The sequence below is a fragment of the Haliotis rubra genome, unplaced genomic scaffold, assembly GCF_003918875.1.
Source record: "Haliotis rubra isolate DU_JTF1 unplaced genomic scaffold, ASM391887v1 Scf15, whole genome shotgun sequence".
NCBI lineage: Eukaryota > Metazoa > Mollusca > Gastropoda > Lepetellida > Haliotidae > Haliotis > Haliotis rubra.
Window position 1 is genome coordinate 2,834,703 of NW_025765447.1, and position 26,969 is coordinate 2,861,671.

General features: G+C 39.6%; 2 protein-coding genes across 2 annotated transcripts; one reads left to right on the forward strand and one right to left on the reverse strand.

The window, feature by feature from the left end:
• Nucleotides 1-10,163: 10,163 nt before the first annotated feature.
• Nucleotides 10,164-20,748, reverse strand: LOC124270189 (V-type proton ATPase subunit S1-like). The gene is made up of 9 exons (XM_046705222.1): nucleotides 20,618-20,748; nucleotides 18,706-18,832; nucleotides 17,179-17,256; nucleotides 16,293-16,512; nucleotides 15,545-15,630; nucleotides 14,452-14,678; nucleotides 13,573-13,641; nucleotides 12,860-13,091; nucleotides 10,164-11,986 (listed from the first exon to the last, which is right to left on the reverse strand). Exons 1-9 carry the CDS (start codon nucleotides 20,719-20,721, stop codon nucleotides 11,777-11,779), a joined length of 1,353 nt encoding a protein of 450 aa, XP_046561178.1. The 5' UTR covers nucleotides 20,722-20,748; the 3' UTR covers nucleotides 10,164-11,776.
• Nucleotides 20,749-20,810: 62 nt separating this feature from the next.
• On the forward strand, nucleotides 20,811-25,664 carry LOC124270190 (40S ribosomal protein S23-like). Its single transcript, XM_046705223.1, has 3 exons — nucleotides 20,811-20,829; nucleotides 21,823-21,982; nucleotides 25,502-25,664. The coding sequence occupies exons 1-3, from the start codon at nucleotides 20,826-20,828 to the stop codon at nucleotides 25,647-25,649; spliced, it is 312 nt and encodes a 103-aa protein (XP_046561179.1). The 5' UTR covers nucleotides 20,811-20,825; the 3' UTR covers nucleotides 25,650-25,664.
• Nucleotides 25,665-26,969: the final 1,305 nt, after the last annotated feature.

Consider the following 26,969-nt stretch of genomic DNA (forward strand, 5'->3'; position numbering starts at 1 on the left):
ATACCCTATTATGTTTCTGTTTCCATGGTGACGTAAACAACATTTGAAACCTTACCGTACTGTGTATATAAAACAGTAAACGCTTACCTTAAATTCCACTAGAGAAATACTTCCTAATGTATACCGATCTATTTAATTATTTAAATACGTATACCAAAAAGACCAAACGATACAACATACCTTTTCCGACCATTTGAATTAATGTGATCAAATGTCGACATTTACAATTTCACCTTCTGTTGTGACGAAATTCTATCATAAGTTTGAAAAGAACACTTGGGATATTACAGCTCCCATCACATTTGTATGATTTTGGGGAGTAAGGTTGCCGATATTATTTCAATTCATTCCCGGATGACAAAATGACCGACAGAAGATGTTGGCGAATGGCGATTGTGCTGCTCCTTCTCAAACATGGCAAAGCTTCAAGGATTTTACAGACTTCTTGGGAAGGACATCAACTCTCAGACAGGACAGGCTTCCAGATCATTGACAATACCACATCCAAGCGCAGCCTTCTTCGCTGTGTGGAGCATTGTTTAAGGACGTTCCCCTGTGAAGCGGTGACGTACGGATGTGAAAATTGGAAGGCTGCATGTTCATTTCTTGAGGTTAATTCAAGTATTCACACAGCGACCACCTCATCAAGGAATTTGCTTGATAATATCAAGGTACCCGTGCCACCATCATGTCGGATGTATATACCAAGGGATGGCGATCGATCACAGTCTGGTGTTTCAGGAAGTACTACTGCAGATTCGCCTACTACGTCAGTTTTAACAATGTTAAAGGAATCTTCGTCTACCAAATTTACACAAAGCGAATTATCCACATCTACTGAAACTACCGGCGTGGGGACCAGTACAACAACACTTGCACCAACAGCTCCAAGCAATACACATCAGACATTAACCAAACTCCAAACGACGCCTGCCACGACCCCTACTACTCCACAAATTACGACAAAAAAACAGAGAATTTTAAAACCCATTTGCAAGTGCACATTTCCGGGTAAGAAGTCTCATCGCCGCAAACAGCAGGTTGTGATGACACTCACAGAACCGGTTGGCAAACTACGCCCCGTCTATTGTTTGTATGAACGTAATTATGAGTACCTTGTCAAGAGGATTGGGCTTCAGCTGAGAGGCACCGTACCTCATATCACCGTGGACACCAAGATGTGTCGTGTCTGCTGGGTGTACGTCAACAAAACGAGGGATATGTCATCAATTAAGTGTGCTTGTTCAGGGGGAGACAACAAACGCATAATAAAGCAGTTGAAACCGGGCAGCACCGTGCGGACCATGACCTTTGACTCTCCTTCGCAGCGTTTCTTTTTACTGATCAAAGAGGAAGGGACATTTGGATTTTTTGTGAAGACATTATCAAATGTGGGTGACGATGAAAAAACGCTCTTTAGTATAACCATACGTTTACGGTTCGTCGGATTTCATCTGGATCAACTTGACCGGAAGTTGTACATTTTAGGAACACGTCGTACAGAAGATGTTTTTGAAATAGGACTTAATAACCATGAATACAATTATAAAAAAATTGCTACTTTTCGGAATAGCAAGAGCAATGTGTTCAACATTGCATCAGGCGAAAAAACGATTCTCCGCGTAATGGCGAAAAACCAATATGATAAGACTATTATCTACCGAGATCTCCGGGCAGGCACGACAAAGGTGATGTGCGACCACCCTGACACTAGCCTGGTTGCGCGTTATATTACCTACTGGAGACACCAGGTGTTCATAGTCCTCCAGGGATCATCAGAGACCACCGGGCTTGTGTGTTCATTACGGAACAAGGGATCAACTACAATGGATCTACCTTTCAAGGGGAAACGTGCAATGACCCTTGGATGAACATGTAACAGTTAAATTGTTTCTCTCATTTCACGTGTAACAGATTCAGGATCCCGAATCACAAAGCGTTCGCAACGTAACGACCTGTCGCAACTCTATAGTTTATCACTGGCTTACGACTGTCGTAGGTCAACGAATGTTTTGTTGATCAGGATCCAGGGTCCCGATCCAGAAAGCGTTCGTAACGGAACTACCCGTTTGCAACTCTATAGTTTATCATTGGTTTACGAATGTCGTAGGGCTACGAATGTTTTGTTGGTCAAGATCCAGGGTCCCGAACCACAAAGCCTTCGTAACGTAACGACCTATCGCAACTCTATAGTTTATCATTGGCTTACGAATGTCGTAGCGCTGCGAAGTCTTTGTGGATTAAGATCCAGGGTCCTGAACCACAAAGCGTTCGTAACGTAACGATCTGTCGCAACTCTATAGTTTATCACTGGGCTACGAATGTTTTGTGGATCAGGTTCCAGGGAACCTAGGTTAGAACTTTTAGGTATATTCTCGCTTAGATATCAGTAAAATTATTTATTTAAAGATTGACTTCGGAGGGAGGGAAAGTCCCACCTTACGGGCCATTTCTGTAAGTGTTGAATCTAGCTGTATTTGAAATACACTGTATTGGAATACTGGATACTTAAGGTTAACTATATCTGATCATGTCGTAAAGCGTAGATTGCTTTTTAAATTGGCATTTTAATTTTCTGAACTTAAACCTTTCAAGTAAATTTCTAAATTGCAATTTGTTTGTCCTTAGATACATTATAGTGAAGTGTCTTGTTATTTACAACACACGGAAGGATGGTTTAAGGTTTTACTTCGCTTTGATCGCTATACGCAGTATTTGTTTGTTGTTTAATGGCGACACCCGTGAAGATTCGGGTTAGAATTGATCTTCAGTAACCCATGCTGGTCGTAAGAGGCGACTAACGGGATTGGGTGGTCAGGCTCGCTAACTTGGTTGACACTTGTCATTGTTTCCCAATTGCGTAGATCGATGCTCATGCTGCTGATCCTGAGTCGATTATTTACAGACCGCCGCAATATAGCTGGAATATTGTGGCTTAAAACTAAACTCACTCACTCACTGTTTAATGGCGAAATCAGCCGTTTTCAAGCGGCGGACTGTAAATAATGGAACTTGGACCAGACAATCCAGTGATCTAAGCAATTAGGATGCGATGAGCAACCAAGCAGACTAACTTAATCTCCCGATCCCGTTAGTCGTTTCTTATGACAAGCATGAGTTGCTGAAGACTAATTCTAAACCGGACTCCGGGACTACAATTGTAGCATGAATGCTTTCATTGCCACTGACAAAGTGATTGACGACTTTGCTTGAGGATGGAACCGCCGAATTGCCCTAGACTTCGAATCATAACTTATTCATTTCAACGCTTATGCAAATACAATTAAAAGACTGAAATCTACTCCCTGACAAGGCAGTACAGGCCCCTAGTTGTGATATTTTCACAACACTTATCAGTTCAGAGACTAACCAGCCCATGCGCACCACCCAACCCCCAGCACAATACTAAGAACTGAGTCCGACTGGGAAACCCTACATATACAGATACAAAGACCAGGATTCTGCGATTCTGTCCATTACTCGGTGACTTTTCATTTAATGTGTATTTTATTGGCGTGGGCAAGGTCAAGTTCAAAACATATGGTCAGGGGTCATTTCATGTCGAATTAAAACAATATTTAAAACAACAACATTTGTTGTATTTAAAGTTCATCTTGCATTAAGACATCAATAATAAGTAATCTCATGTAAACAATCACATGAAGAACATCAAAGTTGTAAGAGTATCTAATTTGAAAACTTTTCATGCTCTTGCACCGTTTGTTTATGCTAATATCCTAATTGCTCCCTAAGGATTATCACGGGTACCAGTACACAGTAAAACAGCAACTGATGAGGATTTAGAAGTTTGCAACTTTTTGAATACAAAAATATTTGTTTTGTTGGCAACGTTAATAGTGACATGCTTTTGCCTGAGAAACATTTCCAGTATTTTAGACTAATAAGCTAGGGCGGTGGAGTAGCCTAGAGGTTAAAGCGTTCGCTCGTCGAGCTGAAGACCCGGGTTCGATTCCCCACATGAGGACAATGTGTGAAGACCGTTTCTGGTGTCCCCCGCTGTGATATTGCTGGAATATTGCTAAAAGAGGCGTAAAACTAACCCTTTCACTCAATTTCGCAATTAGACTGATAATCGCATTTATTATGCTACAGTTTCTGTCTCTGAGTATAATGTCTCAACATAACTAATAAATTTGTTTCGGCTCTCAGTACTTTTAGACGGCACCGTTTCTTTGAGGATGTCAACAATCAGCTGTAAGTGGGAATTATTCCTGAATCGACATTTGGCATGTACAGCCAATATTGATAAAATGAGTAAGAATGAAAAACGTCCGTCCGTATTCGGGATTTATCACGTGCAGCCAGTATTGATAAAATGAGTAAAACCACAAGTATTATCGTCTCATCGACCTTGTTGTTGAGGATTACGAATCACGCTATCTCCTGTCGCGCAGGTCACGTGTAATATCACTTAACGACACTTCGGGGAAAATTATTGTCGTCGAACAGTATATCTAGACAAATGTTATTAAGAATAAGTCGTATTACCAGTAGCATCAGCTTATGGTTCGTCTATATGCACATCATTCATGGATCAATTGCGGCTGACCTGGTGATTGTTTGTCATTCTCCCATTGCTCTGCGACGCAGGATATTGCAACATGGTAAAAGGGTTTATCGAAGTGTTAACGTGTCGAGCACTAATTGTTTTCAACGCGTGTTAAATCCGTAATATTTCAAATGATCTTTTCGTTTCGTAAATGTAGTTTTACCCCGCTTTTAGCAAATTTCCAGAAATATCAATTTGGGGGACACCAGAAATGCGCTTCACACATTGTACCTATGTCGGGAAGCGTCAGAGTGACGAAGGAACGCTGTAACCACTAGGCTACCCAGCTGCCCCGGAAAGCTTCGTGGTATTCGTGCGTTTGTGAGTCATTTATGATTTTCGATTCGTGTAGCAACATCACATACAAAATATTAAAGAATCGGTAACACACTTTGTGCTTATTCATAAGAAATTCGTAGGTTCGAATCCCGACGGTTTCTATGTTTCTCTGCTCCATACCCGTGACGCCGAAATTTCAAATGCATCATTTTTATTGTTCAAAGATGTGACGTTACGTAAATCGAAGTGTCGCCCTGTATGCTTGGTCGCCACGGCAACACTTCAGTCATGGAAATCTGAGAATTAAGAAATCTGTTGGGCGGTGGGGTCGCCTAGTGGTTAAGCGTTCGCTCGTCACGCTGAAGACCCGGGTTCGATTCCCCACATGGGTACATTGTGTGAAGCCCATTCCTGGTGTCATGCATGATATTGCTTAAATATTGCAAGAGTGTGTTTACACTATCGTTCAAGCTTACGACCAAACCAGAAGTTGGCCCGTGGATATTTTTACACGCTCTGCGCATGCGCACAGCGAGTCGAAAATTAATGTGAAACCAACGAATGGGAAGACTTGTCATTTTCTCTTTGTTGCACAGCCCTATTTGCGCTACAATTTGCCTGTGATTCATTCGTCACCATGCACTCTACACGAATGGGTCACGTATGTGTTTGACTAGATGCAGCCCCGTGTCTTGTCTGTCTCTATCGTCTCCACTGCAAGGAATGGGAAGTTACAACTGCCAGCCACACGCAGCCCATGGCCTCCAGTATGAGATCTATAAGCCTCTTACAGGTACCAGTTTACCTGAGCACGATACAGCTGCACGGCCAATACCCTGCTGGCCATGCACTATAAGTATTTATCACACGGCAGGCTCGTGGCTCATGGCGACTATGAGTTGACATCAATACTATCGCTAAGATCCAGCATGAATTACTGACTTGTCAGGGAAAGCTGCATTGACATTACTCGCACAGAGACGACAATCTCTACAGAAATATTCACTTCCAGTGGAATTTGGGAATCGCCGTGTCATTCGAGTGAGTGAGCTGAGTTTTACGCCGCTTTAGCAATATTCCAGCAATATCACGGCGGGGGACACCAGAAATGGGTCTCATACATTGCACCTATGTGGGCAAGCGAACCCGGGTCTTCGGCGGGACGAGCGAATGGTCTAACCACAAGGCTACTCCACTGTCCCCGTGTCATTTCAAATCCCGCCTAGTTAATTCCCTGGGTACGCAGTCTGTCTTATAGTTCCTGAACCACACTGTCTTCCCAACTCCCTAGCCCTTTCTGCAATGCTAAAGCCCTAAATGAAGCAATTCCTGTTTCATCAGGCTCTGAATATCCCATCTCACTGGGTCTCCTTTTCAAATTGAAAGGAATTATTTGTTTCTATCAAAATTATAAATACCGGTATTTTAGAGCGTTAGTCTATCTGGGTAGGTTAGGCAGGTTTCAGTGTAGCGCCAGCGCAGCTTACAGAGGGAACCAAATCCTGCTCGTCAGTCAGTTTTATTGGCAGTGATGACGCACCTTTACCAAGCTTCCTGTATCATGCTGTTACCATGGTTACCACTGCAATAAAATGTTTGACAACAAACATTGTATAATGAGGCACGGGTTCAATATGTACCCTGTTGTCTCTGTTGGTACATTCTAGTTAGAATAAGTCACTCCCGCAGGTATAGCAGAATCTGAGGGAAATCTACACTTGCTTCGTTCATGGCTTCTGCATTGAAGACGGAGAACGCAGAAGGGAAATGGTGTGGTTCAGAGATTGGCTGAATGAGACAGACTATAAAAGTGAGTGGATGAGTGCGTGAGTTTCTTTTAGTGAGTGAGCGAGTATGGTGATATACGCCGCTTTTAGCAATACTCCAGCAATATCACGGCGGGGAACACCAGAAATGGGTTTCACACATTGTGCCCATGTAGGAAATCGAACCCGGGTCTTGGCATGATGAGCAAATGCCTTGTACTCATGTGAGGAATCGAACATGGGTCTTCAGCGTGACGAGCCGACCCTTTAACCATTAGACTACCCCAGGCCCCTTTCTTTTAGTGGCGTACAAACGTTTGGCCTCCGCCAAGCTTGAATTCAAAAGGTGCTCTCTCCTTTGTCATTGCCTGTAGGTATTTTGATATATTGATACGTACACACTTTAGTTAAATTCCAAGTTGTGGTTGTTTTAAAACCCAAATTGTTTGTGAGTGAGCGAGTTTAGCTTTAGGCCGTGTTCTGCAATATTCCAGCAATATCACGGCGGGGGACACCAGGAATGGTCTTCAAACATTGTACCCACGTGTGGAATAACGAGCGAACGCGTTAACCACTAGGCTACCCCACCGCCCCCAAAATATTTTCTGGTAATACACTGGAGGGAAAACACGACTGAAATCTAACAGTATGCATAGGCGGATCCAGAGGGGGGGGTGCAGGGGTGAAAGTTTGTCCTGAAAGTTTATTAAATGACCATTGAAACGCGGGTAAAAATGAAGTGTGCACCCTCCCTTTTCTCAACAGTGTGCACCCCCCCTTTCTCAAAAAGCTGTATCCGCCCCTGGTATGAGGGACTACTTTGTTACCCAAAGCATTGTCAGTGATTTCGCGTCCGTAGGATTCTCACAAAAATGGTTGCTTGTCTTAGTGACACATGGCCAACTACAGAGACCGTCCGCACGAGAAGTTGTGGTGCTGTATTAGTGCTCCCTTTAAGATATAATAAGTAATGTTTTCTTCCAATAACATCAGTAACTTAATCCCTGGTATCTTTATCTGGTAACAGATACCATTACTTAGTTTTCGGGAGCACTTCAGAATTCAGCACCCCAATTTCTCGTGCGGACGGTCTCTGCCGTATGTCACATCTGTCGCTGAGCTGTACGACGCAAACGCGAATCCTTCGTTAGGCCGACAGCTAACCCACTGAGCTACGCCCACACTGTTACTTGTTGACCGTTTACTAATATTTTGGGTTATTATTAAAGACTTGTAACTTGTAACCAGAAGTATTTGTGAATCCTTTGTAATGACATTCTTAATTGCATTTTGATGTCAGAATAGATGAATTTAATCAAATATATTTGATATCTTTAACTGAGTTTTTAAGACACACGAAACCAAAGTACTTTCTAAATGTAAGTGAAAAGGACTTGCCTAATATAAAGAGAGCTTGATATTTGGCGTTTTATATGACTTTGACGTCATCGTCTGCGTCACCTAAGCGAGATGACGTCATAATAGTCATCTACTCCGTAACCCTCCATGTCTGGATTAGTTTTTATCATGTTAGCTTCTTGTTTCCAGTGCCCAGCTGAAGAAAAACTGTTTTGACACATCCAGCGCAATATTTTCTTGAATCAGATCGACAACCAACTCGAAACACTCGACCAACACAGTGCCGCTTTACACAAGATACTGTAAGATCTAACACCAAAGAGTTAGGATTGTATTAAATATGGTGGACAAAATTTAATGTAGATCAGCTGATCATTAGATCTATTCTATCGGCTCTTCTGCATGACTCAAAAAATGAAACCGGAAAATCTCTTCATACATTTTCACAAAATATCTGTAGGTGACGAGCGTGCCAGCTGAGTTTATCAATGATATTTCAGAAATATGGCTTAGTGCCAATATTGTTATGCTGTGGGAAACAATAGAACGATAAGTCTTTGAATCTACAATTATGGGGCTGATCACATTGACAATGGTCTTTATCTTCGTGTGCTAATCAAGGGGATTATCCCTGACAAGACACGATTGTGGGACATAACTCCGAAATACGTAGCGTAAAATGCACAGCCCCACTATTATGACAATGTTAAAGCACCTTCGCCCAGGCTATTATAGTTAGTTGAGGAGCAGATACACGAAGTTACTGTAAAAGCACACTTTCGCCCTGAACTATTATAGTTAAAACACGAGGTTGCGTATAGTGTAATAAAGCACACTTTCGCCCTGAACTATATTATAGTTAAAGCACGAGAACGCTTGAAATACGTCGCGAGCACACTTTGCTTTGAACGTTAAAGATAATAGTTCAGGTTATCTTTCGCGAACTAATTATAGTTAAAGTGCTTTGCGTCCGAGTGCTTTAACATTATAATAGTTCAGGGCGAAAGTGTGCTTTATTACACTATACATGATGGTAGAGCGAACTGTATTTCTTTTTAAGATGATTTAATACTTTCTAAGGATTACGATTAAACTTATGCAGAAAACGAACAACGGTCTCGGTGACCTAAATTAAGAATCCTCGCACAGGGCTAACTGGCGAGCTGTTCTATCGATGTGTCTGCCCCCTACGTTAAGACGAACGCTTTACGCCGCTGCAATAAACAACATGATAAATGGGTTCACACACGTTAAGACGAATTTACCAGAAAAAAGAAATGATTAACAGTTTATGACAGTTTAGCTTTGATTAAATATATTCTATATTACATCTAATTACATCTGTGATTAACTTAGACCATATGGGGCATTATGAATGTCGCATTTCTACTACAGGGGCGTAGAAACGGTTTTCAGAACAGGGGTGGGGGGTGGGCTAATTTCTGAAAAGTATAGAAAATCAAAATGAAATTGTAGTTATGGTATAGTAGATATGGTTTCGTCTTGAAAAAAGTGTGTGTGTGTGGGGGTTGGGCTTGACAAGTGAATAACATGTTTTATAGATTCATGTAATAATGACATCACGAATCTACCTCGTACAATGTTCAGCCTCATCTCCAGGGAAGTCTCCCCAGCAAATAAAGATAAACATGGAAAATTCAGTTGGCTATTTCTTGTGACTTTCTTTATATAAGGACCAGTGTCGTTAACCCAGCTCACCTGTCTCTACATATAGTTAGTTACACTGACCCAAACAAATCCCAGAATGCTCATCATAAAACATTCACTCAGTCAACACTGGCCTTGCAATGCAGAAGTGAGTGAGTGAGTGAGTAGAGGTTTACACGGCTTTTAGCAATATTCCAGCAATATCCTGATGGGAGAACACCAGACATGAGCTTCACACTTTTTTTACCATGTGTGGAAATGGGACGCTTTCAAAATACATTTGTGACTAGCAATAAACTCTGCAAACAGATTTGTGTGCAAAGTGAACTCCTATTTCTGCTAGTCAATATTCGAGTGTGCAAAAAGGGCATACATCATTCATATTTCTAGGTATTTGAACACACTACTGTGTTTTCTTTCCGTACAACTGATGCTTCTCCAGGCTTGCTTATGCATCAGCCACTGAGACTGCTGGATTATCATCCTCTCGCACAGTTAACACAGAAATTCAACACTGCCAGGAAGAGTAATTTCTTTTATTCGGAGCAATTGTAAAGACATGGAATGTAAAGTTCGATGTTGAGACTGTTAAATGAAAAGATAAATTTTAATTGACAACCCAGTTTTGGTTGCACAAAACAAACTAGTTTATTCTCTTTTTATTAAATTATGTTTTTCTTGATTCAACGTATACATCATGTACATAGAACAATCTAAAGAACCTCCTATGCATTAGATTTTTGTACTTGATTGGATTAAAGCAGAAGACAAATTAAAGGATTTCTTGGTACCGGCTGATCAAAGCTCTGTGCAATGGATACAAATTGTCACTTACAAGGCGTTCAATGTCAGAAGGTGAGCCTGTTTTTTATGTGATGGCAACAATAACAATCTCACAGATGTTTCTTTCTCTCCATGGCCATAGAAAGCACATTAATTACTTCAACTGGGTCACATCAATGGATCATTAACTACTAGAAATGGTACCCATCGTAAGTTGTTAGTCTGTAGAAGTTATTCTATAATTCACAGGATTATGGATCAGCTGTCACAAATGTTGCCTTTCTTTGTTAATGTATGGGAATTCAACACATAACAACATCATGACCACAGTTCATTCTAATGGAAGGGAAGTAACTCTCGGCTGTTTCACTCAGATTCAATTATTCATGTATAGGCTCCAGGCAACAATCAATGAATGGACTAGTGATACTGGACAATTTCTTTGAAAACCTAACACCGACTTATCCCGCTGAATATCCTTCATAGAACATGAAGAAGAGCTCCATGAGTTACATGACTGTGATGGTTGAGTCAAAAGAACTAGTGAAATGAGTTAATCAAGTCACAAAATTGATTCCCCATAATGCAGGCTGTAATGACACAGTCTGGGATTAAATAATCTCGGTATCAGTAGCTTTTTTTCATCATTCATATGAAAGTATTCTCGTTTTAACCTTTTAACCATACTCTTTAAAGATCAATTAATAATTTGATGACCTAATCGACAGTTTTGAAACATTCCAAACACAACACAACCAAGAAATACATTGTAAAACAATCAATTTACAGATGTAGCAGAAAAAAACCAAAACCAAATTTTCACCGTATACAAAGAGAAATTGTAAATTATTCCGCAGTGACGAAATTTCTTGACTTTTGAAAATGCCAATTTTCAGCCTTTTATAAATATTGGTCATCCTTCCATACTCTCTTCGCAACTTTTAACAGGTAACATTTTACATTGATTGTTTATGGTAAAATGTTCAGTCTTGAATCTCAATGTAATAACTGTTCCATTAGACTGTATAAAAACTGTCTAGAAATATGGTGCTGTAAGAACTGTGTACATTGTTATGCCATATGATGTGATCATACCGTACAACCTTACCTTTGGGGAAAAAACACATAAAAAAACATATTAAATAAAAGGAAATACAAGAACTTCAATAAAGCATCTCGACAGGCTTGGATGCTGGTTCTGTGTTAACATGGAACTGTGGCTACCAACCATTTAAACATCTCATAGTAAGCCGTTTCACAGATAGCGTCTAAATAATACATTTCTTGAACAAAATTCCCTGTTTTTCAATACAAATTGCAATCCATTGCACACAGCTTTGTCTAATCCCCTCTACTCGTTCACGTTGACCGTAATAGTCTTGCCCTTGGGGTCATCAAATCTGTCCATGGTTGACAGCTGAGAGATCATGTACATGCCCATGAACAGGATGACTGTGAAGATCCCCACGGGGACAAGTCCCATAAGGATCGGGGTGGTGAAGAACCCAACACAGTCCCACGCCTCAGAGAACTGGTCATTCCTCACACCAAATGGCTGAAACTGGAATGGTAAGGGTTTCATTAGAAGATATCTTGCAATCTAAACACACAAACATCAGGTTTATCAATGAAAACAAGAAGACATAGTGCTCTCTAAGTACATTATATATCAGGCTTGCCAACCCCTCCCAACTGTAATAAAACCCACAAAAAACAAAACAGTTTGATTGTTGTCCTTTTAATTTGAGTGACTATTCCTGTTTTGAGAGAGTGTTCATTTCTCATAGTGTGAGAGCCTTTCAGTGAGTGAGTGAGTTATTATTTAACGTCACATCGGCAATATTTCAGCCATATCGTGACGAGAACATATTTGATTTTGAAGTGGAATATATGTATAATATAAAAACCTGTCGACGAAGGACAGTAAAACAACTAGAATATCACAATTAGAATTAAAACTAGCGTGGAAAGTTTAAAACTAATAGCACTATAGGGACAATACAATATAAAAACAGGCTATAGATCGCCAACAACTGAAGGTAGATCACCGTACTAGGGACCATGGGGACTTACAGTACCTTTGCTACCTGCATAGACCCTAGTTGGATTTACACCATCCCTTCAGTCGTTGGCGATTATAAGAAATGTTAGCAAAAATTAAAATAACAAGAATACTACGTTTAAAAATCCTGGTAAGTAGAGCCTTTCAGTATTTTTGTTAAGCATGCTAAAGTTCTTGATGCAAAATGCTCTGTAAAAGTGTTATAAGGCTAATGGTTTGATTTATAAAATCTGAAATATATTTTGTGATAAATAACTTTTGCTTTATTAGGATATTTTTCAGTTCAACTGCATTGAATATTGAGTGACATATAAAATTTGAGCATCTAACATTCTTCCTACATATTTTGTGTTTCTTCAAAGATGAACTTACCTGCAATCCATCAAATTTAAGCAGAGCATATTCCTTGTCGTTCGTCTTATTCATTGGGTACAGTGTCAGGTCAGAACAGTGGTACGAGAATATCGGTGGCATGGCCATCTCGGTGTCCTTCAAGCTCATATCCTGTTCATCTACAATAACCTCAGAGTTACTGGAGGTGTTGGTGACACTGAGGGTGAAGTTGACAGCCGTCCATCTGTCTACATTCTTGACAGCAGTGAACCTGTGACCAGGACAAGAGTGAGTTTAGTTTTACGCTGCTCTTAGCAATATTACAGCAATATGACAGTAGGGAACACCATAAACTGGCTTCACAAATTGTACCCATGTGGGAAATCACCCTGACCAGGATTCTTATTATGGCTAGGTGTGTGTGTGTGTGTGTGTGTGTGTGTGTGTGTGTGTGTGTGTGTGTGTGTGTGTGTGTGTGTGTGTGTGTGTGTGTGTGTGTGTGTGTGTGTGTGTGTGTGTGTGTGTGTGTGTGAGTGTGAGTGTGTGTGAGTGTGAGAGTGAGTGAGTGAGAGAGAGCGAGATATGATGATTTTTATGGCGAAGCATGTACAATGTGAATGACCCCCCCACTAAAATGTATTATGAACGGTCCCCTAACACTGTATTTTCACATGGTAAATTTAAAGGGGTTGGGGGTATTGAGTATATATAAGTTTACAACTAAAATGTGGAACATAAGGAATGTTTCTCACTTGAACATGACTTGAAAATGGTCCTCGGCTGTAGTGTTGGACACAGCGTTATCTGTTGACAACACAAACCTGAAAGCATGGAAACAGACAAACATCATCTTATGCCGAGATACCATACTGCCTTCAACATCGCTGATTAATGATTTACACAGATTCTAAACATTGAGGTTCACTTCCTGTCATTGTAACGTCAAGGTAGCAGTAGTTACTACCTAAACAGTATTTTCCCAATCTCATCATTATATGAGCTGCTTTTTAGCAAAAATTACCCGTAGTAGTGTCTGGATCATGAGAAAAGGCTTCACATGTTGTACCAACTTGGGGAACGGAATACAGATATCATTGTATCCTATTTATGTGTCCATAACTGTTCAATGTCAATACTGTTCCATACACATGTTTGAATATTGATACTAAACACACCCACCCACCCATCATCCATCCACCTACCCATCATCCATCCATCCACCCATACATCATCAACTACATCATCCATCATACATCATCCACTCACCCACATCCACCCATCATCCATCCACCCACCCATCATCATCCATCCATCATCATCATACCCACCCATCATCCATCCACCCACCCACCCATCATCATCCATCCATCCACCCACCCATCATCCATCCATCTACCCACCCATCATCCATCCATCCACCACCCAGCATCCATCATCATCCATCCATCATCCATCCATCCATCATCCATCCATCCACCCATTATCCAGTCATATGCAATGTCACCCACCCACACATCATCCATCCACCCACCCAGCATCCATCCATCCATCCACCCAACCATCATGGCAGTGTCCACCCACCTATCATCCATCCACCTTGTCCCAGTATATGCAATGGGACAATAACATTCGTGGCAGTGTTGTTGACCCAGGAGGACTCATTAGAACTGTACGCTCCACTCTCCTTGGGGAAGTCAATAACAGTGCGCGTGTTCTTGTCGTCTGCTCCTCTCTGGACAATGACGACCTGGATACCACGGCTGTAGAAGTACATCTCCCCAGATACATTGGCAAAGATGCCAGTTACATTATCAGGATTCTCCAACAGATGGCGACCCTTGAATGTTGCCTTGGTGTCCTGGTTCACAGAAATAACATCCGAATTATAAAGGGAAACAAACTGCTGACTACTCACTTATCATGGAATGGCAGCAGGTGAGGTGAGGTGAAATTGGGTTTAATGTCGCACTTATGAATATTTCGCTCATATGACGACTTGCATGTGTGTGTGTTTGGCTGATTGTACTAGCCCAGACTGAAGCTGGTTTTATAGTGCTAGCTCACTGAGATACCATGCCGCAGTTAAGCATGAATACCCCACTCAGACACATTATACTGACTCCAAGCCGACCAGTCCTTGTTGTACCCATTAATGCCTAGCGCCAGGCAGGGACCAACAAGTGCCATATTTGAACGCCTTTTGGTATGACGTGGCTGGGGATTCAACCCGCGACCTTTCGCTCTAAAAGCGGACGCTCTAACCACTACACCATGGACGCAGTCAGATGTTAGCAGGTGAATTGAGGCAAGGGGGGTAAGGTGTGGTGATACTATCAAGAACATACAGACTCTCATAAATACTTTTGGTCTTTGTAGAGGGGGGCTTATGTAAATTATTTTCTGACAGTTGGTTGGGGGATGCTTATGGGATCAGAACGGTTAATAAATGTAGAAACAAGAGTAGTTTTACGTTAAGATGTCTACCAGCTTTGAATGATGCAGCAAAGAACTGTGATTAAACATAAAATCTTCAGAGATACATAATATACCAAGTTAATTCATTCCTGCTTCACAACATGCGTTTGTTGTTGGGTGTCTATTCTAACCCTGAATCCTGGATGGGTGCAAAGATCTACTATCACATCAAGAAATCTCATTTCATCAGAAAGGATCCAAGATTCAATCCTACAGCATTACTTGAGATATTGCTGATAATCTACTAACCCGTTCTGCTCTCTCGCCTGTAAACAGCGCTGTGTAGTCAATACTGCGCTTGTTCAGAGCTTTCACAATCTCGCCAACTTTCTCATCTTGAAAGGAAAGACAGAAATATTCTCTTTTAACATATGTTTTCAATCCTGCAAAAATATCCATTTATCTATTTATGTAAATAAGGTGACTTACACGACTGACCCAGAAACATAAAACACAATATTTATAAGACAGATTACTTGAAAACATTTGGTTTGGATGTTGTTTAACGTTGCAATGTTATGGCGTCGGTCTGTAAATATTCGAGTCTGGACCAGACAATCCAGTGATCAACAGCATGATCATCGATCTACGCAATTAGGATATGACGACATGTGTCAACCAAGTTAGCGAGCCAGACCACCTGATCACGTTAGTTGCCCCTTATGACAAGCATGGGTTACTGAAGATCAATTCTAACCCTGATCTTCACGGGTTGAAAACATTTGGACATTTCCTAGGTTGAATACACGTAGCACATTATATTGCCAGTTTGATTACAATCATATTCCTACACACACTAAGATACAAAAATGTTATGACAAATATGCACAAAACCTGCACATTACATTTTTAATATGCATAACTTGAAACAGCATCTGACAGGTTCAGAATGACATGATATGTTGTGTATATTCCACATTGAAAATGGACCGCAGGACATGTCACTCAGCTTGTCAACAAAACCTAATGGGAAGATGTCACAAAGAACAGTTGTTACCATTCTTTGAAATGGCCTTCTCTTCATTCTTCTGACCAGTGGCAGGCAAGAGAACTAGGATAAGATAACTCTTGTCCTTCTCCATTTTCAGCCCAGATACATGTTCAGGGCTGGACACACTGTGCACTCGGCCCTTGAACTCCTTCATCAAACTGTCAATGACATCTTTAGGAGAGTGTACTGCAGGCAGGTTCACAGAAAAGTTGTCATCCATAAGGTTCTGAAGAAACCAGCAAATATGCATCAACATGTGTCGGGTGTCACATGGTAAACGGGTGAGTTGAACACAACTTTGATCAGCATTTAATGCAACATAATTACATTGGGGCATATCAGCTTAATTTCAATGAAAACCCATGCTTTGAGTTTTACCACTTTGTCACAGTATGACAATAAATGTTCACCTCATAAATAACTGAAATAAACAATAGATGCAAAGTACAATGACCACTGATGTATGGAATATAGATGGTTTAAACGTGTTATAAGCAGTCCAAAATCCTTATTACTAATATTACACCACTACACATGCTTTCATTATTACACCACTACACATGCTTAAGGAAATCATTATTACACCACTACACATGCTTAAGGAAATCATTATTACACCACACTACACATGCTTAAGGAAATCATTATAACACCACTACACATGCTTAAGGAAATCATTATTCGCCACACACACATGCTTAAGGAAATCATTCATTTGACGCAGAGGATTGTAAACTTCAGTTAAGGAAAAAAGGATCATAACAAGGATAGCAGCACAGGTGGCAGTTCTTGTGATTGTGATTCACTTTAATAATAGATTTGACCAGTATTTAAGATATTGTGTGAGATATATTCAAAGTATACTATTGAATTGATAACAGCAGTTTCAAACCTTGATATTCTTGAATGCACCTCCATCGCTGAATGGGTTGTAGACATCGGCATACTTGGAGAAATCTTCCATGTGGAGCTAAAAATAGATATTGGTAATTCCACTACTTGTGCTCAGGATGATTCATTATGTGATAGTCACTGATAATACCTGGCATGCACACCGAGACAAGTTTGTTGTGGGTCAACAGGGTTCTCGCCATGCTCAACATGCTCAAAGGCATCTACTGGTTTATTCAGGAGACCTCAGGGACCTTTCATAACTTCTGGTGAGGGGGTGTGGGTCACTGGGTGATGATTTTTATGGAGCAGCATTAACATTAACAATGTGAATGGACACCCCCCCCACCCTACTAACATTTATGTACACAGTGAGTGCCCCCAGCCCCTCGCATGCCATGGACAAAATCAATAACCCAAATAACAAGATGGGTGACCACCACCCCATCCCCCACAACTCATCATTACCCCCAGCCATATACAATGAACGGTCCCTTGTCCAACTTAATATTGCAAATAACAAATCCAGTAACTCAGTTAGTTTTCACTATATGTTCTTGCAACAGTAATAACTGTCAAACACAGCAGTAAGTAACATTATAATTTATATTAAGATCCTGTAAACTTGATGTATAGCTGAGATATTGCTGAAGCCACATTAAACTTGAGTGAGTGAGTGATTTTAGTTTTATGTTGCACTCAGCAATATTCAAGCTATATGACGGTGGTCTGTAATTACTCAAGGTCTGGACAAGACAATCCAGTGATCAACATCATGAGCATTGATCTACGCAACTAGGATACGATGACATGTGTCAACCAAGTCAGACAGCCTGACCATGCAATCCTGTTAGCTGCCTTTCACAAAAAGGATGGGTTAATGAGGATCAATTCTAAATCGGATCTTCACTAGTCATTAAACTTAAGGTGAATGAACATTATGAAAATGTGTTAAACATTATGAAACAGTGTGCAAGAATTTTTATTATGATTTTGGCATTAACAAAGTTGACTTTTTTTAAATTGTATTAAACATGTTTATGAAATATGTTCCTTTGTTTCTTCCTACAGTAAAAGGTAATTACAATATTTCATGAACAGCAAGCGCTCTGTCCTGATAACTAACATGACTTAACAATGCAAATACATCACCTAAGGCATAATGAGCATGATATGGTTCGAATTATTTCTATAACCATGTACAAATCATAACACTTGTTACCATGGTAACTAATCATGCTAATTGAAAAACATATGCATAATCAAGATAATGACCGATGACAGCATCATTAGGAACTTGGGTATATTGAATGCATTCAGTCAAATGAATGAACATTGATTTATGCATATAGGCAAAACTCATACAGTATTTATTTTGGAAAAATATTGACAATCAGTCTACAGCTATTTTCCGTTTTTTGATAAACAGGGAATGAATCAATATTATCAAAGAGCTATGAGTTGTTTAAATCTCATTTTATGACATCTTGGACAAGAAGGTAAACAGTTTGAGAACATGGAAACCAACCTTATCTTGTACAAAAGCTACAACACTGTGTCCTTGTTTGCTGGTCAGCGGGGAGAGATATTTCTGGTGGAAGGTTTGCCCATCGATGCTGTTACCAGCAAATGCCTGTGGTAGATCATGCAAAGGCCTGGAGACAGAAACATCAAATAATCATTAACATGATATATCTCTATCAGATTTGAAATTAAGCATAAACTCAAGTAGTCCTTCTAATAACATGTAATAACTCTAACAGTTTAACTCTAAATGATAAAAGTTATAGATTTAGTATCTTGAGCATGTTTAGGAAATCCATAGATTCAAATGCCTCAATCATGTTAATTTGGATCACCGACACTAAATATGATAATTAGACTGAATGCTTCATTGCACTGTTAACATCATCATGATCAGGCCAAATAAAAAAATGTTGTGGTTCCGATTACACCTTTTTAAAATTTAGGGTAGGTAGGTAGGAACGAAGTTTTCTTCATGTTTTTTTAAGAAGTAAAGTACGAACTAATAACACATTTATCAATGTATAGTTGTTTATTCAATCAAGCTTGCGGCCATATTGTCGACTTTCTCTATCAGAATGACCGATGTCCGTTGGTGCCGGGAAAAAAAAGAAGGTATATGAAAGCTTATTTTATTCATACCTCGTAAAAAAATACCACTCCAGCATTGTAACAGCTAATAAAGAATAGCACATTAGCATGTAACAACCAACAAGTGCAAAACTTTTGATGTTGTGACTAATACATATTGCAAATGGTATACATTAACCATGATAATAAATAAGCCAAAATTTAGAAATTATCATGCTGTATTTGCTAGACTTAGTGCAAAATAACTCTCTTAGAATGTTAATGGTTGGTTTGTTGTGTAACGCCACACTCAGCAGTATTCCAACTATATAGCGGCAGTCTGTAAATAATTAAGTCTGGAACTGAGAATCCAGTGATCAACAGCATGAGGATCGATCTAAGCAATTAGGATATGATGACATGTGTCATGACATGACAGCATGGGTCGCTGAAGACCAATTCTAACCCGGATCTTCAGAGATCTAGAATGTCAAGGAAATAAGAAACAGATGGATAAAAGTCAAAGGCCTAACAAAACTCCCTTGTGAACTACAGCTTTACAATAAAGTAAATCATACCTCTGTGCCAAACCATGCTGACCAGTTCAAACAAACCGATTTTCTGACCATCATGACTATGAATTTTCCTAATGCATATTGAGGACCATTGTGATCCTTTGCTCAATATAGTCATTTACTTTAAATTAAAAAAATAATCCTTCTCTATCACATTTATTGATAAGTCATTGATCATAATAACAAATAACCGTAAAAATAAAATTAAAGGTGTAAGCAAATGCTCATGGTTAGTTAGTCCAGCATATAACTAGACGACTTTGCACTATACCAAGGTGTGCTCGACTAGGCCTTGGCTGGAATACGAGTTTATTCATATGAACTAATTGTTAGCAGGATTTTGTGGTCATAACGCTCAGATATTAAAGGGCGAGGCAATAACGGCAAAGTCGTGATCACCAGTGACTACTGCATACCAAAATCACCAGGACCTGAGTGAGATATGTGGGTCACCTTCAGGTATCATATGGAAGTCATTGCGGGGAGCAGCTGACTGTCAACAGGACATCAAAGATCAAAGCTGCATCCTGCCCCCTATCACCAGTCCAGAGGAAAGCTCTGATCATTACTAAATTTCTAAATGTTCCCATTCTAAATACAGTATTTCTGTTAATAAATACAGCCAAGTTAGGGATGGTCTAATCTTTGATTTTCATTTCATTAGTGTCATCAAACGATTCAGGAAGTCATCCGAAGTGCAACAAGTTTAGTAATTACCGATTCTTTAACACAGTTAAAGTCTACATACATAAACTACGGAACTCAAATTACCTGGACTGTGACCACATTAAAACAGGCACTTTGTCAGCAGTGATAACTGCCAGGAACGTCAAAGTCACCACAATCTGTATCGCCACCATCATTATTTTCGCCATCTTGCTGCTTATGACTGATCACGTGGATTTGGTCACATGACCAAAATCTCGCAGGCCGAACGAGAAGAGACCGTGATCTTCCTTTTACGCCATTACCCATCAACATGGGTGAGTGTGTTGCCCACGTGGTTAAACAATTATTAGATTATACTAGTTTTGTAGCAAATATTTTGAAATGAAAAACATGTTTAATAAATGATTATGTGTTATTCTGGCTCCAGATCACTTGTTAGTTGTCATAATGACCAATTTATCGACGCTTTACTTGATTAACCAGGACATATTTGCAGTGCAAAGCCCGGCGTGTCATGGTGAAATTTCACCAAAAGACATAAATGTCCCAAATATGTAGATCATTCTTGATAAGATATGTGGATTCACTTCTGAAAATTGAAAAGTATAAATTTGAACATTCGATTTTGTATGTCTGTATCGGTAATGAAAGTCTAAATTACCTACATGATCCAGTTTGTCTCCACAGGACTCATCAAAACACAAGAATACATGTAAAAAGTTACCAACTTTATGAAACATTAATAATCACTTTGATCATGCAAAGCTAAAATTACATCTTTTCCTGACACAAGTAAATACTTAGATGAAAGATCCGAAAGAACATCACCATTGATTGCCAAGTACACTGTACTGCTTGGTGATATGGTAATGGGAAATGCATGAAAGAACTTAACAGTGCAAGTCCAAGGAATGCAAGAAATATTAGCATGTTACATAAACATATGCGCCCAATTTCAGAGTGACTGGTAGATTTTTTCAATAGGATATTGAATTCCTCACCTAGAGAGACACAAAGCTCTTTGATCTGAAGTAACATTCTGAAATCAAGCTTGCCACATGTCTCCAGTATGGCGGCAATATACATACATGTCTCCAACCCCACCCACCCCCTAAGTAATGTGAATCTTCTGCAGGTAGTACCCACTGTTCACACAATAGTTTTAAAACAGATATGAAATATGAATCCCACAGTTAAAACTAAAATAGAAAGTAGAATCAGTTCGATAATATCACATTAACTTGAAAAATTACCAGAAATCTGGAATTGAAAAAGGTCCTTCATGTGAATTCTTATTTTGTTAACAGGAAAGCCAAAGGGTCTTCGTACAGCACGAAAGATGCGCGATCATCGTCGTGACCAGAGATGGCACGACAAAGACTACAAGAAGGCCCATTTGGGAACCAGGTGGAAGGCTAACCCCTTCCAAGGGTCCTCGCACGCCAAGGGCATTGTGCTGGAAAAAGTGTGAGTATATGGTCGACTGTGGGGTTGTCATGATTCATCAGTTGCATTGTGAAATTACAGCTGAGTGAGAGAGAGAGTTCAGTTTTATGCCGTAATCAGCAATATTCCAGGTATATGGCGGCGGTCTGTAAATAATCGAGTCTGGACCAGACAATCAAGTGATCAACAGCATGAGAAATTACAGCTGACATCACACCACCCATGTGTCGATTCATGTTTATGTTAGAAAAAGTAATTACTGTCAAGTAACACTGCTGAATGACTACTTGGTCTGGCATTACCTTTCTTCTCATGAAACAAGACATTTATTTAGGAAACCAAGACATTATCAATTTTGCCACCAGAGTCACATAATTACAGAGAATTTCATGCAGGAATGGCAAAAATTGATTACATAAACAACTGGACCTTGAATTAAGAAAATGTATGTAGCAATTATAATAGCTCAATTTGATTTAATGCCACCGTGAGGTTTTCACATAGCTATATAATTTCTTTACAGAGAATTTTCATGCAGGAATTTTGGCTGTGTTGGAAAAATTGATTACGTGATTATATACCTTGAATGACTTTGATTAACCAATCGCAATCCAGTATTTACTGAAGCCATGGTAGAATTCAGTTTACAGAATCGTGAAGCCACTAGTCCTTAGCTTGTTTAAGTTGCTGCAGCACAGAATGCGCCTTCAACAATTAGTACAAATCATGAGCAGTTAAGTAAAGCTAGCCCCCCATAACCAGTGTTTAAAACTCCCAAAATTCCAATCCAGACAGCCTGACTGGTAACTTTAAAAAAATTACCAGTCCAGGTACAAACTTGCCTGTCCGGTTTTCAACAATTAAAAACTGTGACTGCCATTTCCAACTCGCGCAAGCTCTATTCACTGTTTGTAGGCATCGCAATGAACTACATGGCACTAACAGGCAATGCACCGAGTTCAGGTACACTGAAAGTACATGAGTGTGATTAGTTATAGTAACATGAACTGTCCAATCGAAGTAGTTTAACATAATTATCATAATACCTTAAACACCTCAAACTGACGACAAGAGAACCTGTCTGATATTATGAAATATTTACTCTTGGGGGTAAAAATATCTACCAGACCACCGGACAGGCTACTTTTGAAATTTGACCTTCCGAGATGAAAATAGACTGTTCCAGACAGTCAGGCAGGCTGCAAATTTAAACGCTGCCATGACAATAGTCAATATGATAACTTGCACTGTCTAACGTTTGTGATATTGGCCACAAATGTTTAAGTGCTGACTTGCATTGGGATCCTTTATAGTCACAGAACCCTTGAAGGAAAATGGACCTGCAGCAATTCATGCTGCATTGTAATGTAATTGTAAACCCCACCCCAAAACTCATATGGGCTATAACAGGACACAATCCTAACTCTCATAATTACTGTGACCAAGACAAGAGAGGACACTTCCTGTTGGGACACACATTGCAGCTATAGGAGTCAGGAAACTGCATCAGTTGTTTATGTCTTTATATGCCTTTGACCGTCTCCGTGGTGTAGTGGTTAGAAGCGTGCCCTGTGTTAAGAATGGACTTAAGAAGTTCTTCAGGCTACGAACCGCCTCCGTGGTGTAGTGGTTGAGGCGTCAGCCGAGAGCGGAAGGTCGCTGAGTTCGATCCCGGCCGCATCATACCAAAATATGTTAAAATATGGTACTTGTTTGTCCCTGCCTGGTGCTTTCGGCATTAATGGGTACAACAACAAGTACTGGTAAAACTCTGAGTCGGTATAATGTGTCTGAGTGGGGTATTCATGCTTCACTGCGCATGGTATCTCAGTGGGCTAGCACTATAAAACAAGCTTAAGTCTGGGCTAGTACAAGCAGCCACACATACACACGCATGCACATCGTCATATGAGCTAAATATTCTCAAGCCGCGACTTTAAACCCAATTTCACCTCACCTCACCTCACATCATATGCCTTTACATCATGCTCAAAGGCATAACAATAAGAACAATACTTTAAGTTTAATTTGATGTTAAATTTTTCTGAATATCTATTTGTCTCCTGAGCCCATTGACAATCACTGACACAAGCAAGATAAATCAAATGACCTATTATTCTATCAATCAATCCAGTCACTGATGACTTTATTCATGACCTATTATATGAACACATCCTATTTTTTATCCCCGCAACAGCGCTTTGCGGGGGTATTAAAATGGACTCCATCCGTCCGTGCACATTTGTCTTTTCGGAGCAGAACTCTAAAACCGTTCAATGTTTCTGCACCAAACTTGGCACATAGATTGGTCTGGTGGTGTACTGGTGCCTTTTGGTAGTTTTGAAATTCTGAATAAAATATTTTGGCATTTCCATGGCAACAAGTTTGACTTAGACTGAAATTGGTGATAGTGCTCCTTTCTGGAGCAGAACTTTAAAACCTTTCAATACTCTCCTTCCACTTTTCTATATACACACCTAAAAATTTGACATAATCATAACTCGTAGACATAATCATGAAGAGTATTTTGCTATTGTGGGGATATTGATGACTTTGTCTTCTTGTTATATTTTGGCTTAAATACCTGTGTCACCCTAACCTGACAGTGAATCAATGCTCACAATGTCATTCACTAAATTGTTGATGGGTTGACGTCATCTTGTTGGAATATTGGCGACTGTGCATATAGCAACTAGAAATACCACCAAATGTCACAGTTGAGGTTTCTTGATGTCTTTTATAGGGGTGAAATGGTATGCCGCGGTATTTTGACTTCCGTTCGGTATACCCTAATGCTATCCAAAAAAAATCGGTATTTATGCGGGTTTTCGTACCGTCATTTTATTAACCTTTATAAACCTTTTCTAAAATGTCTAGAACTTCGAATCTTCTGTCAAAATCTGTGGGTTTCTTTTCTGCATTATGATCATATCTCATATACAGAAACGGACAAAAACCGAAGGCCTTGTACCGCAATACGTACCGTACCGTGGTGAGAGCATACCGTTTCACCCCTAGTCTTTTATAGCATTATTCAGCTTGAAAGAAGTATCCACTGGTTAGTCTGTCCACATCATGTCAAGACTGTTGAGGATCACAGTGTAATATTTATTGACAACAGCCTTATGAACAGGTCCTCCAATTAATATACTTCTCACTGTTGCGGAGTACCAAAATAGTCCTCTTTTTGCGAAGGTGTGGTCCTCATGTAATATTTAGTGGTATATGTCATTAATAATAATGTGGTTGGGTTTTATGACAACAAATTTAAGTAGACTTTGATCTTGTGATAAATGTTGTTGACTATTGTGATTTAGGTGTCCTGTGTTGTGTAGACATTTATTTATGGATATCTTGCAAACTCCTTTTGTGCTCCAAACCACTCTGTCTACTGATCAGGTCTCTGCAGTATTTAGATTTAAGTTTTGATATATGGACTTGAGCTAAGCATATTTTACAAACTAAATTTGAAGACTTTGACTCAGTGACTGTTACGATAATTTGTTTGTTGACTGTTTATTTTGTGACTGTTTTTTGCAGTGGTGTTGAGGCTAAGCAGCCAAACTCTGCCATCAGAAAGTGCGTGAGAGTGCAGCTCATCAAGAATGGAAAGAAAATCACCGCCTTCGTGCCCAATGACGGTTGCCTCAACTTCATTGAAGTAAGTTACAAAAAACGTCTTCACTAAATGTTCCTTTTGTAATATAGTGCAGGGATGAATCCTGGAGATCGTGGAAATTCTTCATGCATAATTTCTTTTCCTGTCTTTAAACTAGTCATAGTTTTGTTATAAATACCTTCAACCCGTTTGCTACTAGTACTAGTGTGTTATGATATCTCATGTATGAACAGGAAAGGAATATTGCTGAGTGCAGCGATAAACAAAAACAAACAAACCCTATTGGTAATCTAAGGTAGATTTGGTGTTAACCCATTCAACACGCAGGCGAATAATCGGCAACAGCGTTATGAGTCCCCAGACACGGAGGCCGATTAATCGGCCAGGCAGTAATCGCGTCAAAATGAGACATAATTTTAGGAACCTACCTGACTTTTGATTCATATATCAAATCTATCACATTTCACAATGTCTGAAAACACTTATTAAATTTCAATTTATCATATATTATCAGCAGAATTAAAATTATAAACTATTTTTAGCAATATTATTGAAAACAACGATTCTCGGACACATGCTTGACGGCGGGTCCACAATAACATTGTCAAAGAGCAAAATAGATGATGTTCGAGGAAATTATTAAATAAATTGAATAAACTAATGAATAAAATCAACAACAGCATTCATAAAAGTTGTCAAGCTTACATATAAAATTACTATTTCCATCTTTTGTCGCGATCATGTAATGCAAGTCAAGTCACTGACAAGTGACATCTCGGCTCTCGCCGCCTCAATCTTCGCTTTCGGACCACGATGTTTAATGCGAAAATACATACATGAAGCATTTTGTCACAGGTCATAACCTAGCCGCGATCGTCCAATAAGTTCCATAATTTTACATTATTGGTAGCGATTTCTTGCTTAATATGTTCAGAATAGCATTATTTTACCCAAAACTTTTGTCCAAATCTAAAGATTTCGTTTCACGAGGGGCGGTATCCATTGCGTAATATGATTGGCTGCCTTAGGTCGCGTGTCTGATTTTGACCAATCCACAACCCTTATAGCAGACTGTGGCGAAAAGCGTCATTAGAAACCAATCTTTATCAATAAAATAAGCTTCTTACAACTGTGAAAATACTCTTGGCAAGGGTACAGTGATATTGTTGATGTTCAGAGCTTTCGAGCGATGCCCGACATCAAGCGATTTGCGCGCATGTTATTCATCTGAAGCCAGAAAGCGGAGGTATTTTCAGTTGTTATGTCATTTTACCGGCGGAAAGCCGCAGATATCGGGGAAATAGGCGACCATACATATTGTTTAAGAAATCTTTTTATAATAATTTTCTGATTACGTAAAATGAAAATATAAAAGAAAAAGGCCGCGGG

Excerpts from the sequence above, each read along its gene's own strand:
- LOC124270189 (XM_046705222.1), bottom strand. The coding sequence starts at position 20,721 with ATGGCGAAAATAATGATGGTGGCGATACAGATTGTGGTGACTTTGACG. Across the intron at positions 17,257-18,705 it reads TAGCTTTTGTACAAGATAAG|CTCCACATGGAAGATTTCTC; the intron begins GTTGGTTTCCAT and ends ATCTATTTTTAG. Across the intron at positions 16,513-17,178 it reads GTGCATTCAAGAATATCAAG|AACCTTATGGATGACAACTT; the intron begins GTTTGAAACTGC and ends TGGTTTCTTCAG.
- LOC124270190 (XM_046705223.1), top strand. Across the intron at positions 21,983-25,501 it reads GGCATTGTGCTGGAAAAAGT|TGGTGTTGAGGCTAAGCAGC; the intron begins GTGAGTATATGG and ends TGTTTTTTGCAG.